General features: G+C 40.5%; 1 protein-coding gene across 1 annotated transcript; it reads left to right on the top strand.

The window, feature by feature from the left end:
• The first annotated feature begins 622 nt into the window (after positions 1–622).
• Ddx20 (DEAD-box helicase 20) lies at positions 623–9,072 on the top strand. The gene is made up of 11 exons (XM_028755649.1): positions 623–923; positions 1,299–1,393; positions 3,224–3,392; positions 3,972–4,086; positions 4,204–4,346; positions 4,484–4,622; positions 4,719–4,777; positions 6,282–6,364; positions 6,687–6,792; positions 6,895–6,996; positions 7,629–9,072. The coding sequence occupies exons 1-11, from the start codon at positions 623–625 to the stop codon at positions 8,783–8,785; spliced, it is 2,469 nt and encodes an 822-aa protein (XP_028611482.1). The 3' UTR covers positions 8,786–9,072.
• Positions 9,073–12,976: the final 3,904 nt, after the last annotated feature.

The following is a 12,976-nucleotide window of genomic DNA, read 5'->3' as shown; positions in this document are numbered from 1 at the left end:
GGAGTTGGCACCCAGTTCAGGCTTCCACTGAAACACTAGGAGACTCCCGTCACGCGCTCCGCACTGTGCTAAGCGCCGGGGGCACCGACGTGACAGGGCTGTGCTAGCGTGGTAAAAGCCCGTCATGCTGTGTTCCCGGGCGCTGTCTGCGAGCACTGAGGGACCGTGGGAAAGGGTACGGAGAGCGAAGATTTCGGCGTGGCTACCGCCGAGCTCGACCCAGGGAGCCGACTCGAGTCCCGGCGGCGACCGACTCGCGAGCTACGTCACAAAGCGAGCCCGGGGCTCTCGATTCTGGAGCGGCGCCGCGCGGCTAGTCCTTCAGAGCCGCGGGAAGCGGGCGGCGAGCGGCGGGCGGCGCCCACCGAGGGCACGCGACGCCCTCTGCAGGCCGCAGGCGGCAACACACTGGTAGCCTAATCTTCCCTCGCTCTTCCCGCCTCTTCCTCCGGCTACATTTTTCCCTCTTACAGAGTGTCAGCCTCCGACTTCCGTTCTTCCCCTCCACTTCCAGGTGTGTCCGTGTCGTCTCGGGGAAACTGCCAATAAAGTTTTTCTCCTTCTCGCTCCCAGGAGCCCCGCCTCAACTCTAAGTATCGCGAGATCTGGAGGCGCGGCTACCATGGCGGCGGCGTTTGAAGCCCCAGCGGCCTTGACAACCTCCGAGTCCGCTATGGCGGCGGAGCGTGCGGCCGCGCCGGTCCAGGCTGCGGAGCCAACTCCTGCCTCCCCGTGGAACCTGCGGACGGCTCACGACATCGGCGGGCCTCGCACACGTACGGGGGACGTGGTGCTGGCGGAGCCCGCGGACTTCGAGTCGCTGCTGCTGTCGCGGCCGGTGCTGGAGGGGCTGCGGGCGGCCGGCTTCGAGAGACCCTCTCCGGTGCAGCTCAAGGCCATCCCGCTGGGGCGCTGCGGGCTCGGTAAGGACCAGCCGGGGACAGGGGGCGGCGTGGCCTCGGACAGCTCCGGGTCCGCGCCATTGCGGTGCTCGGCCAGGTTCTAGGCGCGCAATTGAATTTGAAGATAGTTAAGACTTTTTAGCATGGAGTCCAAGTTGGAAAGGTCAGCGGTAGAGATTCGGGGGGCAAGAGGCTGGAGAAATAGCTCGGTGATTAAGAAACTGAGGTATCAAGCACTCCTGCACGTTTGAGACTCAACTAAAAATACAGGTGGCAACTAGGTGCTCATAGGAGAGAACCTGTTCATTTCTCTTTTCCCATATTTGGTATCTGATGGCTTCATTGAATCTAGGTAGTGATATATAATATATTATATATATTTTCTTTCTTCCTCAGATTTAATTGTTCAAGCTAAGTCTGGCACTGGAAAAACTTGTGTATTCTCCACCATTGCTCTGGACTCTCTTATTCTTGAAAACTATAGTACTCAGGTGAGTTTAACTCAGGATCCAGAAGGGTGTGTGTAGCACGTGGACTCTATCGATAGAGGGTCATGAAAACCTAGTAACTCCTCCAGATAGTGAGTTTGATGAAGGGGAACCAAAGCACATGAAAGTTACAGAAGTAAACTAGATGGTAACGTCAGTGAGTTGTGGTCAAGAATATCATTATTAGTATTTTAAATTTGGAATTTTCTGTAATAATTACATCTTGACTGTTAATTGGAATCATACAATTAAATTCTTTTACTTACTGACTAGATTGGGTTAGACATAGAAGGTAAACGTTCTATGCTATGGCAGAAGTTTCAGATGGTTCTTAAAGCCTTGTGTACGTGTTGTATTGATCTCTCACTTTTCTAGGTTGGCTCGGAATGGTTTTGAGATTGCCTTACTCAAATTAATAGATTTGGGCTTGAGGGATTAGTCTTTAAAAACTTTGTTCAGCCAGTGTTACATATAAATACTGTATTAGGCACTGGGGATTAAACAGTGAATTAGATGTGACCCTTACTCTGTCTTCTGGACTGTTGTAGTGATGGCTGACTTCATTTTAAGTTCAAGATGTGCCTTTTGTGATGGTAGATCTTCAATAGTAGTTCCTTAAACCCAGGATTCTTGTATTTGTTGTCTAGAATCTTTGAGTTCTATGTCCACCAAACCCTGAGAGATACTGAGTATACTTTTTAAAGACATTGGCTAGTCTGTTTGTGAATTTGCATGTGTTTGAGAGTTTTGCCTTTGTAATACTTGGCAGCAGATGAAATCCCAAACTTGAGTAAAATTTATATTTTTCATTAAGGTTTTTATATTGTTAAAATAATGTGTCTCTGTGTGTATGCGTGTGTATCAAAGTAATAGTATATAGTAATTTTTTATAATTGGGAAAAATCAGAAGAAAAAAGAGAATAAAGTACTAAAAACATGTACCTAGAGTTAAGGGACTTTAAAAAAAAGTCTTATTTCCCAATCTTTGTTTGTTTGCTTGTTTATTTTCAGTAGTTACATTGCAGTGTGTTCTGTGTGGCTCTCAGGGCCTTTGGTACCTAACCTTTGGAGTTAGCTTTGAGATTCCTCTCACACACCTTTAATCCCAGCACTTGGAGGCAGAGGCAGGCAGATCTACAGAGAGTTCAAGGATACCCAGAGCTGCCACACAGAGAAGCTTTAACTAAAATAACAGTAAAGAGTATATAAGTCTTTCTGCTGTTCTTCATGTATATCTTACTACTTTTGAATTTGCTTTTTTTCTTCCTGAAGTATTAGTGTGTCCTACAACTAGCTCTGCTGTATATTTAGGTTTCAACTCAAATGTGACTCCTTATGGGGCTCTTAAAATGTTGTTTGTTTGTTTGTTTGAGGCAGGGGAATAGAAACCTGGAACATAGACCAGTCTTCAACTTGAGGCAACCCTGTTTCTGCTTCCAGGGTAGTAAAATCACCTGGGGATGCCAACACTCTCATTCTCATATGTGTATATATGTGTGTGTGTGTGTGTGTGTGTGTGTGTGTGTTTGTTTGTTTGTTTTGTTTTTGAGGGAGAGTTTCTCTGTATAACAGCTCTGGCTGTCCTGGAACCCAATTTTGCAGACCAGCCTGGGCCTGGGCCTCATAGAGATCCAAAGTACCTCTGCTTCTCATGCATGTCCTGGAATTAAAGAGTGTACCACCATGCCTAGCCTAGTAGGTTCTTAATAATTGTTAACTGAATAAATAGATGGGATAGTTTCTCTTAAAACAAAAATAGTACATCACAGTGAATGTATTATATTACTCAAATGTATTTCTCTGATTTGTTAAAATAATGTTTTGCAATTTTAGATTTTGATACTGGCTCCCACGAGAGAAATTGCTGTTCAGATACACTCTGTTATCACAGCCATTGGAATAAAAATGGAAGGATTAGAATGTCATGTCTTTATTGGAGGGACTCCCTTATCACAAGACAAAACCAGACTTAAAAAGTGTCATATTGCTGTTGGATCTCCGGGTAAGTCATTAATACCTGTTGGAAGCTGAAGTTCTTGAAGAATATAACAGTGAACATGACAATAAACAAATAGGAGTTTTGATGGTGAGAATAATTACTTTCAGCATAAATGAAGAGCATTAGACCAGAGAGACACGTGACTGGGTTATCAACAGAATTTGTTCATCTCCATTTCTAAAGAGTGTTGGAGAATACACATGGGATAGGCTTGAGACTTGAAGTGACTTTAGGAAGCCTGTATAAGCCATGGATTGAGGTTTCTTTTGTTGTTCTCTCTGGTAATTTGTTCATAAATCATTAGAATCAGAATCTAGGACTCAGTGCCGTAGCATTCAAGTATTTTGATAGCAGTAATGTTTGTTTTCCATATTTATCAGTGATGAAAAGTGAGGGAAAGAAGAATGGATTCAGACAAGATGAGAACTTAAGATTACTAAGATCATGAGGTAGTATGTGATGTACACTGTGAGGAAATTGAGCAGTATAACCTGTGAATAAATATAGTAAAGCACTCCTGAGGTTTGTACAGATTTGATATGTCGTAAATATTTCAGGTTTTGTTGTTTTTCTGCCATATAGGTAGAATTAAACAGCTCATAGAGCTCGACTACCTGAATCCAGGCAGTATCCGTCTCTTTATTCTTGATGAAGCAGATAAGCTTTTAGAAGAAGGCAGTTTCCAGGAGCAAATAAAGTAAGAAAACTAACCTGAATAAAAAAATGTTTCACCAAACATTTGTCTTTGGCTTTTCCAGGTAGTGTTTGCAGTCTGCATAGTTTTCATGGTGTATGTTTTCCTATATTTTTCCAGTTGGATTTACTCCTCTTTACCTGCCAGTAAACAGATGTTGGCAGTATCTGCTACCTACCCTGAAATTTTGGCTAATACTTTGACAAGGTATATGAGAGATCCCACTTTTGTAAGATTGAATCCCAGTGATCCAAGTCTCATAGGTATGTGTAGATTTTACATTATTAGTTTGTGATATCCTGGAGCTTTCCCTGCTCTCGTTGGCTATTTCCACATCATAGTTGCTATTGGAATTTACCAGATGTGTTTGTTTTAACTGGGACTCTTGACTTCTTTATAGGTTTGAAGCAGTACTACCAAGTTGTCAATTCTTATCCTTTGGCTCATAAGATTTTTGAGGAAAAGACTCAGCACTTACAGGAACTTTTTAGTAAAGTCCCATTTAATCAAGCATTGGTGTTTTCTAATTTGCACAGCAGGTAATGTATATAACTTAATCTAGGGAACTTAAACTAAAGAATAGGCATGGGGTAGTAGTTGAAAGTTGTAAATCTTTTTTTTTTTTCTTTTTGTAGAGCTCAACATTTGGCTGATATTCTTTCTTCTAAAGGTTTTCCTACTGAATGCATTTCAGGCAAGTTCAGCACACTGCTTATGTTTCATATATTGCCTTGAAGCCTTCCATGTCAAGAGAGAAAAAACATCACTTCTCAAATTGTCTCCAGAGTGTGAGGGTGCACTCATCATGTCAGTCTCCTGTTTTTGTTTTCTTCTTCTTCCTTTTTTTGTGGGTGTATGTTTTGTTTTGAAGGAGTAAAGGAGTAACTTGGTATATAGTAACAATTTAGAAAATTAATGATCAGAAATACTTAAATTTTTAATTAAAATCTGTGAGTTACATTTACAGAGAACTTAATACTATAAACTTTATCTTCATTGTCTTGAGATATATTTTGTTTCTTCAATCAAATCATTATTAAAATGCTAAAAATTAAACAAGGTATGGTGTTGCATGTACTCTATAGAGTCAAAGGCAGGAAGGTCGTGGATTTAAAACCATATTTGCATATATTAAGTTTTAGGCCTGTATAGGCTACATAGAAAACAAGCTAAGAGTAGCTGAGTTTTGATCTACTCTGCTCCCTGCCATCAGACTTGATCTTTTATATGTAAGTGGTCTCCTACTGAGCTATGCCTCTGTCCTGTGAATTGACTTAATGGTCTGTGGAAGGCAAAAGAGACTCATTTCATCCACAGAGTTTATTAATTTCTGGGTTAATAGAAAAGATTTAAAGCAATTTTTGGTCAATGAGATCCTTTGTTTTATATGTTGTAGTGTAATTTTTAACTTGTAAGCTGGAACATGCTCAGTATTAGGGAGACTATTTCTTAATGGGCTGATAGCTTAACTCTGGATCACATTTCAAAACCAGATTGGTGGGCTGTAGAAGGGGTTCAGTGTTAAAAGCCCTTCCTGTGCTATCCTGTGCACAGGAATTTGGATCTCAGCACCCACATGACAAGCCAAGTAGTATTCTTGCTCCTGGGGTTCTGATGCCCTCTCCCGGCCTCTGTGTGTGTAGGCACATGCGGCTGCATATAGTCAGACACAGAGACACAAGCACACACAGGTTCACAGATCTTGAAAACAAGATTTGTAAATAGTTGGGAGGAACATTTACTGTCAGACACAGAGACACAAGCACATACAGACTCACAAATCTTAAAAAAAGAATTGTAAAGAGTTGGAAAGAACATTTTTCTTCTAATCATTTAAAATTGATTTTTGATTTTCAAATTGATAATCTAAATCATACTTTGAAAAATATGGACTTTAGATTTTAGCACTCAGATTTGCACAGAACATAACAAATTGGTTGGTATATTCCTTTAAAAGTTAAAACTTGAAATTAAGATTCTTGCTTATTGTGGATTTGTTAAATATTTTGTAGCTTAAGTTTTTGTTGATGTTTTTGAGATGGGATCCTACAGAGTCTTTGCTGCCCTTGAACTCTGGCTTTTTCTACCTTGGCCTCTTGAATGTTAGGATGACATAGCAAGTGTATGCCACTGTATCTGCCTCGATTAGGTGTTTTAAAGTGACGTTTTCTTTTTTTTGGGGGGGGGATGTCTTTTAGGTAGCATGAATCAGAATCAGCGCCTTGATGCTATGGCTAAACTGAAGCAGTTTCATTGCAGAGTCCTCATTTCTACAGACTTGGTAACGCTCCTGCTTGGTTTGGGTGACTGTTGGTCTTGCCATGTGTTGTTTTCAGATTGCTGTTCTATTTCATATAGGTACCTAACAAGTATCAGAGATAAGTTATCTTTCTAGATCTGGGGATAGTGCTTTTAAAAAATGTCTTTAATGTTTAATATTTGTTTTGAAACAAGTTTAGTCTTAGTTACTAGAAATAGATTTCTTTTTCCTTTGAATCCTAAATATTTGCCCATATTAAATTCGGCTTTTGGTTATATCAGAAGGGCACACAAAGTGTGCATTAGTAGCCATGCTTTAATTAATACAAACAATTGTCTTTAAGACTTCCCGTGGGATTGATGCGGAGAAGGTGAATCTAGTTGTAAATCTGGATGTGCCATTAGACTGGGAGACTTACATGCATCGGATTGGCAGAGCTGGCCGTTTTGGTAAGGAACAAGGAGGTTTGGTGCTTTAATAAGACTGATGTGAAAGGTGCTTGGACTGTTGTTTCTGTGGAAATGAGTTACTCTGTCATTCCTTATTCTTAGGAACATTGGGACTGACAGTGACCTACTGTTGTAGAGGGGAAGAAGAAAATATGATGATGAAAATTGCCCAGAAATGTAATATCAACCTTCTCCCATTACCAGGTATGTGTTTGTTTCCTTTTGACATTCTTCTACTATTATATTTATTATTGCTTATTTATTTATTTATTTTGAGGCAGGATCTCTTTATGTAGATCTGGCTATCCTAGAACCCACTATGTAGACCAGGTTGGTTTTGAACTCACAAAGATCTGTCTCTCTTTGTCTCCTGAGTGCTGGGATTAAAGATGTACACTACCATGCCCATTAGTCAAAAGTTTTGACATTCCTATAGTTGTAGTGATAATATAGGCATAATAAAAACAATAGCATCTACTGTATGTGTTCATTAATTCTTACCACAAGCCTGTGAGGTACACAGTATTGCTAATCTGTGTCTTGTAGATTAGGCATACTTTAACATGTAGGTTAAGTAAAAGTGTTAACAACTAATAAATAGAGATTTCAAGCTAACTACTTGACACATGAAAAATATTCTACTGTATAGTTATAGGCTTTGCACTTTTATTTTATTTTTGAGACAGTCTCACTATATAGCCTTGCCTGGCCTGGTACATGATATGTAGACCAGGCTGGCTTCTAACTCAAAAGATTCACCTGCCTCTAGTGCTGGGATTAAAGGTGTGCACCACCATGCCTGGGCTGAGAATTTTCTTATTCTTCCTTTTGTGTAGATCCTATTCCTCCTGGCCTGATGGAAGAATGCTTGGAGTGGGATGTGGAAGTTAAAGCTGCGATGCAGCCTTGTAGTTCACCAAGTATATCTACCCAGTCCCCCAAAAAACAACTTCAAAAACTAGAGAGAGCCTTCCAATCTCAAAGGACTCCTGGTAACCAAATGCCTTCCACCAGAAATACTTCTACACTATCAGCCAAATCAAAACACAACAAACAAAAGCTTCCTGTGAAAAGCCACTCAGAGTGTGGAATCATAGAAAAGGCAGCTCCACCACAAGAGTTGGGCTGTACTACACAGCTGGAAGAGCAAGTTAAGACTTCTGTTCAGACCTCTGTTGAGAACTCCTCCAATAACAGCCAACATCAGGCCAAAGATACCTCACCTGGATCACTCCCTAAAATTCCTTGTCTGTCTTCTTTTAAAGTCCATCAGCCATGTACTTTGACTTTTGCAGAACTGGTAGAAGATTATGAGCACTATATTAAAGAGGGGTTAGAGAAGCCTGTGGAAATTATCCGGCATTACACAGGACCCGAGGCTCAGACTGTGAATCCTCAGAATGGCTTTGTGAGAAATAGAGTTTCTGAAGATAGAGCACAGATGTTGGTGAGTAGTAGCCAGTCTGGAGACTCAGAGAGTGACAGCGATTCTTGTAGCTCAAGGACTTCTTCCCAGAGCAAAGGCAATAAGTCTTACTTGGAAGGCTCTTCAGACACTCAGTTGAAAAACTCTGAGTGTACTCCTGTGGGTGGCCCTCTCTCATTGGAACAAGTTCAGAAAGGAAACAATACCTCGACTCAAGCGGAGTATCAAGAATCCCCTGAAACCCAGGTAAAGGCAAGGCATAAAGAAGGAGCTAACCAAAGGTCTAAGCAAAGTCGAAGAAACCCACCTCGGCGCTCCTCTTATAGAGTACAGACAGAACCCCAGGAAGAGGGTTGGTATGACTGTCACAGGGAAACAAATGTGAGTTTTTCTGATACCTACCAGGATTATGAGGAGTACTGGAGAGCATATTACAGGGCATGGCAAGAGTATTATGCTGCTGCTTCCCATTCATACTATTGGAATGCTCAGAGACACCCGAGTTGGATGGCTGCCTATCATATGAATACAGTGTATCTACAAGAGATGATGCGTGGTAACCAGTGAGGTTAGCATGTGTCTGAGGCTACTGACTGTCAACAGATAATTGGATATGCATTCTTCACTGAGAGCAAGTGGGGTTTGGTGGCATTTTGGAGGAACTTGAGAGGACTTGAGGCTTTCTGCTGGGGCACAACTATTTTTCAGATTATTTTTAGAACTTGGATCTAAAGACCCCCAAGGTGCCACTTTATGTAGGCTGTTCCCAAAAGAAATCTTTAAAAAGGTGACTTATGCCACTCCTTACTTAAAAAAACAAAAACAAAATAAAAACAGTTAAAATTTGAATGTAATGTCAGTCTATTCTGTTGAGTTTCTTACAAAAGGATTGCACTACATTTTCTTTTTTAAAAAATAGATTTATTATGTGTAGAACATTCTACCCGTATGTATGCCTGCAGGCCAGAAGAGGGCACCAGATCTCATAGCTAGTTATTAGCCACCATATGATTGCTGGGAATTTAACTTTACTCTAAAACTCTTAACTTCTTAATGCTCTTAACTTCTGAGCCATCTCTCCAGGACTTGTATTGCATTTCTATATTTCTGCATTCTTGTGGAAATTTTATCATGGTAGATCCTAGATGTTTAGGCAGGAAGGAGTTTTGTAATGTTCTCTGCTTCCAGTGGTAGTTTTGTTAGCCATGAGAACAGGTTTAGGTAAATGTGCTGAATGCTTTCTGTTCATCTTCCTTGATGAAGCCATGAAAACACTCATTTCACTGTATTAAGTAGGTCAGCGTTGTCTGTGCTTACCTTCTGCTTATGTAAGGGGTAGCTTGTCATCTTGTGTCTTGGGTTCTAAGTCTTTTAGAAGCTATAGTTAGGTTGACTCCAGAAAATTTCTCAGTCCTTAGTGGGATTTTGAACAGAATTTCAAAAGGCCCATAGGTCCTCAGAAGTGTATTTATGCAACCCTGGTTGAGACTTGACCTGGGTTGCATAGATGCAGACCTACTACTCTGCTGCTGGTAGACTAGTGGAAAGTTCTAGCTCTTGAATGTTTAGTGTTTGATGGAAGATGAGTTCATTCTGTTCTGATCTTCCCATAGTATGTACTAATCTTGTTAATCTGTGTTAGAGAATTTTCTTTTTTTTTTTCTTATTTTTTTCTTGAATACCAGGATCTAAGGAAATCTATCATTTTTCTGAGATGGTAGTGCCTCTAAAATTACAATTTAGAAAAGTTACAATTATAGGCTAAGCGTTCTGTGGTCACTAAACTTTTCAGATCTTGCTTCTGGGATCTTGCTGTGAACTGGCATTTAGGTAAGAGAATCCCTTATGTATTGAGCAATCTAGTCACTTTAAAAAAGGAAAGTTCTTCACTGTGTACATACATAGCGGTGTAGACTCTTTATCCTAATGTCAGCAGATACCCATTGCCATTGTCATTTAATATGGAATGTCCCTAGGATATATATACTCTTAAACTGTTCAGCTTGGGTTTCTGTGATTTGGCATGGTCATAAACGGACATATCAATACTATACGTGTGTTGTGAAGTTACATGAAATAATTTAGCAAACCTAGATTAGGTCCAATATATTACTAAGATTTAGAGATTTTAATTTCACACTTAAATAAGGTCCTGTCGTTACTATGTAATTGAACTTAACCTCTTTCTACTCTTTCCCCCCACAACAGAGTCAACTTCACAGTTTGTCACTGCTAGGGGATTTTAATTAGGATACTACAGCATCTTAATTAGGGATGAAGCTACCCTTTAGACTTGAAATTAATTGGATTCTCTCTAGGTTTGTTTTGTGTTTACTCCCCCTCCCCTTTTTTCTTTTGCTAGAAAATTACTTTAGTTATTCCAAAGAATAATTTACATTCTCTAGTTACCAAAAGAAAGATTTCTCCAAGATCTCTCTACATGGTTAACAATGAAGGCCTAATTCAAGTTTCATATAGGTCCAGGGCTGGAGAGAGCTGGTAAGCACACTTGCCACCAAGCTTGATGGCTGCAGCTTGAGCGCCACAGGAGAACTTCCTGCAAGTCCTCTCCAACTGCAGGGACATACTGTACCTCACACACTAAATGGCAAATAAAACTCCCAAGTCCAAATTGTAAGTATATGAATTAAAGGTTTAGAAAATAGAGGCACTTGGAATCTGAGCATAAGCATGTTTATGGCAGGGCTGAGGGATTTAATTTCCATGGACATACCAGGAAAGTTGCAGCTGTTCCATTCCAGGTAGCGGTAGCTGCAGAGGTGAAAATAGAGGTCATTACTATTGTGCATGGCTTACTGTGTGGGAGGAGCATCAAGGAACTGTCAGGCCAGGCATGTGCCCACATAATCTCTTCAGAACCATGGTTTACAGTAAAGCCAGTTGAAAACTCTATCATGAAAAGGAAGTCGGTCCTGGTTAAGACTTTACCTACTTGTAAACCTTGCACCAGTCATCTGACTTCTCAAAATTCAGCGTTTCAATAAAATGAGACATTGGATTAGACTTTTAGGGTTCCTTGTAAGATTTAGTTTTTATATGATTCATAATGAGAAAGTATTTTATGTGGATAATATAAATTTATAAATAAGTGTATAAATCAAAGTAACTTTTGAATTTTCAAAATCTTCAGTCCATTCATTACCTAGGTTAAGTTTGAATTAGGTGTTCATTATTACATAGAGATCTTGGTGAAACCTTATTGGGCTACCCCCCCTTTTCTTTTTTCTTTTTTCTTTTTTCCAAGATAGGGTTTCTCTGTGTAGCCCTGGCTGTCTTGGAACTCACTCTGTAGACCAGGCTGGCCTCATACTCAGAAATCCACCTGCCTCTGCCTCCCAAATGCTGGGATTAAAGGCATGCGCCACCACTGCCTGGCTCCCTTTTTCTTTTTACATTTTTTTCTCTGTGTTTGTATGCTCACATGCACCCATGGAGGCTAGAAAAGAGTGTTGGATCCCTTGGAACTAGAGTTCAAGGCAGTCATGAGCTGCCCAACATGGGTCCTGGGAAAGGAACTTGGGTCCTCTGAAGAACAGTAAGAGCCCTTAACCAGTGAGCTATCACTCTAGCCCTCTTCTGTGGGTAATTATAAGAACATAGGAGATCACAGGTTACTTCTTTAGTGCCTTTTTTTTTTTGAATGTTTCTTAAAGGTAAACTTCAGTCCTAGAATACTTAAAGTAATTGAAGAAAAATTATCTTATTGTAGGTCATGTCTAAGATAAAAGAGTGATTTGGAAGAGATGTTTTTGAGGGCTTTTTCCATTTCCCTTTAAATATAAAACAATCTCAATTTTTCATGGACATTGCTGACTCCTTTGTAGAAGGCTCTTGTCTTATTGGGGCAGAATGTGTTTATTTTGTATCTTTTGATTAAGTGCATGTGTTATTCTTGATACTTGACATTTAATGCTTTAAAATTTTTGTTATAAGGCATGGGCATAAAGATGCCCCTGCCTTTAATCCTAGCACTCGAGGCAAAGGCAGGCCATTCGCTTGAGTTCAAGGACAGACAGAGCTACATAGTAAGAAAAAGTTTTATATTTTAATTGTGTGTGTGCCTGCATGTCATGGTGCATGGGTGGAGATCAGGGGATAACAGAAGTCAATTCTCTTCTTCCATCTGTAAATCTGGGAATCAAAACAGCATCAAACCAAGGGCTTTATGCACTGAGTCATCTTCAGGTCCCACACTGAATGCTTTTTAATGAAAAAGAATTGCTGACTGCACTCAGAGTTGCTGAGTACAGTTTCCTATTTGAGCAATGGGTCTTTAGTGACACCTAGTGGGTGGTAAAGATGTGAGCATTAGTGCTTGCAATGAATTTCATAGTTGACTTGGGCATTCTGTGTTTCCCCCTTTGTCTGTTTTCATTGGGATCTGGTGGTGGTAGAGAATGAAAAGGATTTAAATTTGTGCTACCTCCACCCAACCCCTTTAAAATCAAGAAAGAAACTGAAGGGAAGAAGTTAAAAAGTGACTGATGTGAAGTTGAAGACACATGATGGGCTTGAGCTTGTGCTTCTGTTGACTGTCAGATCTTAGAGAGGGGGAGGGAGAGGGGAAAGGGGAGGGAGAGGGGAAGGGGGATGGAGAGGAAGGGCGAGAGCTAGAGAGGTTTGAGACCTTGGTCTAGGTGGAACAAACATTAGAGGACATATAAAGACATCTTTGTTTAGTAACTGGTCCGAGAGAGAGAGAGAGAGAGAGAGAGAGAGAGAGAGAGAGAGAGAGAG

The sequence above is a fragment of the Grammomys surdaster genome, unplaced genomic scaffold, assembly GCF_004785775.1.
Source record: "Grammomys surdaster isolate TR1022 unplaced genomic scaffold, NIH_TR_1.0 126071, whole genome shotgun sequence".
NCBI lineage: Eukaryota > Metazoa > Chordata > Mammalia > Rodentia > Muridae > Grammomys > Grammomys surdaster.
This window is presented reverse-complemented; position numbering and strand designations above follow the sequence as displayed.

Bases quoted from the DNA above. Each gene is read 5' to 3' on its own strand.
- Ddx20 (XM_028755649.1), top strand. From the start codon at position 623: ATGGCGGCGGCGTTTGAAGCCCCAGCGGCCTTGACAACCTCCGAGTCC. The intron at 3,393-3,971 runs GTAAGTCATTAA...TCTGCCATATAG, and splicing joins TATTGCTGTTGGATCTCCGG to GTAGAATTAAACAGCTCATA. The intron at 4,623-4,718 runs GTAATGTATATA...TTCTTTTTGTAG, and splicing joins TTTTCTAATTTGCACAGCAG to AGCTCAACATTTGGCTGATA.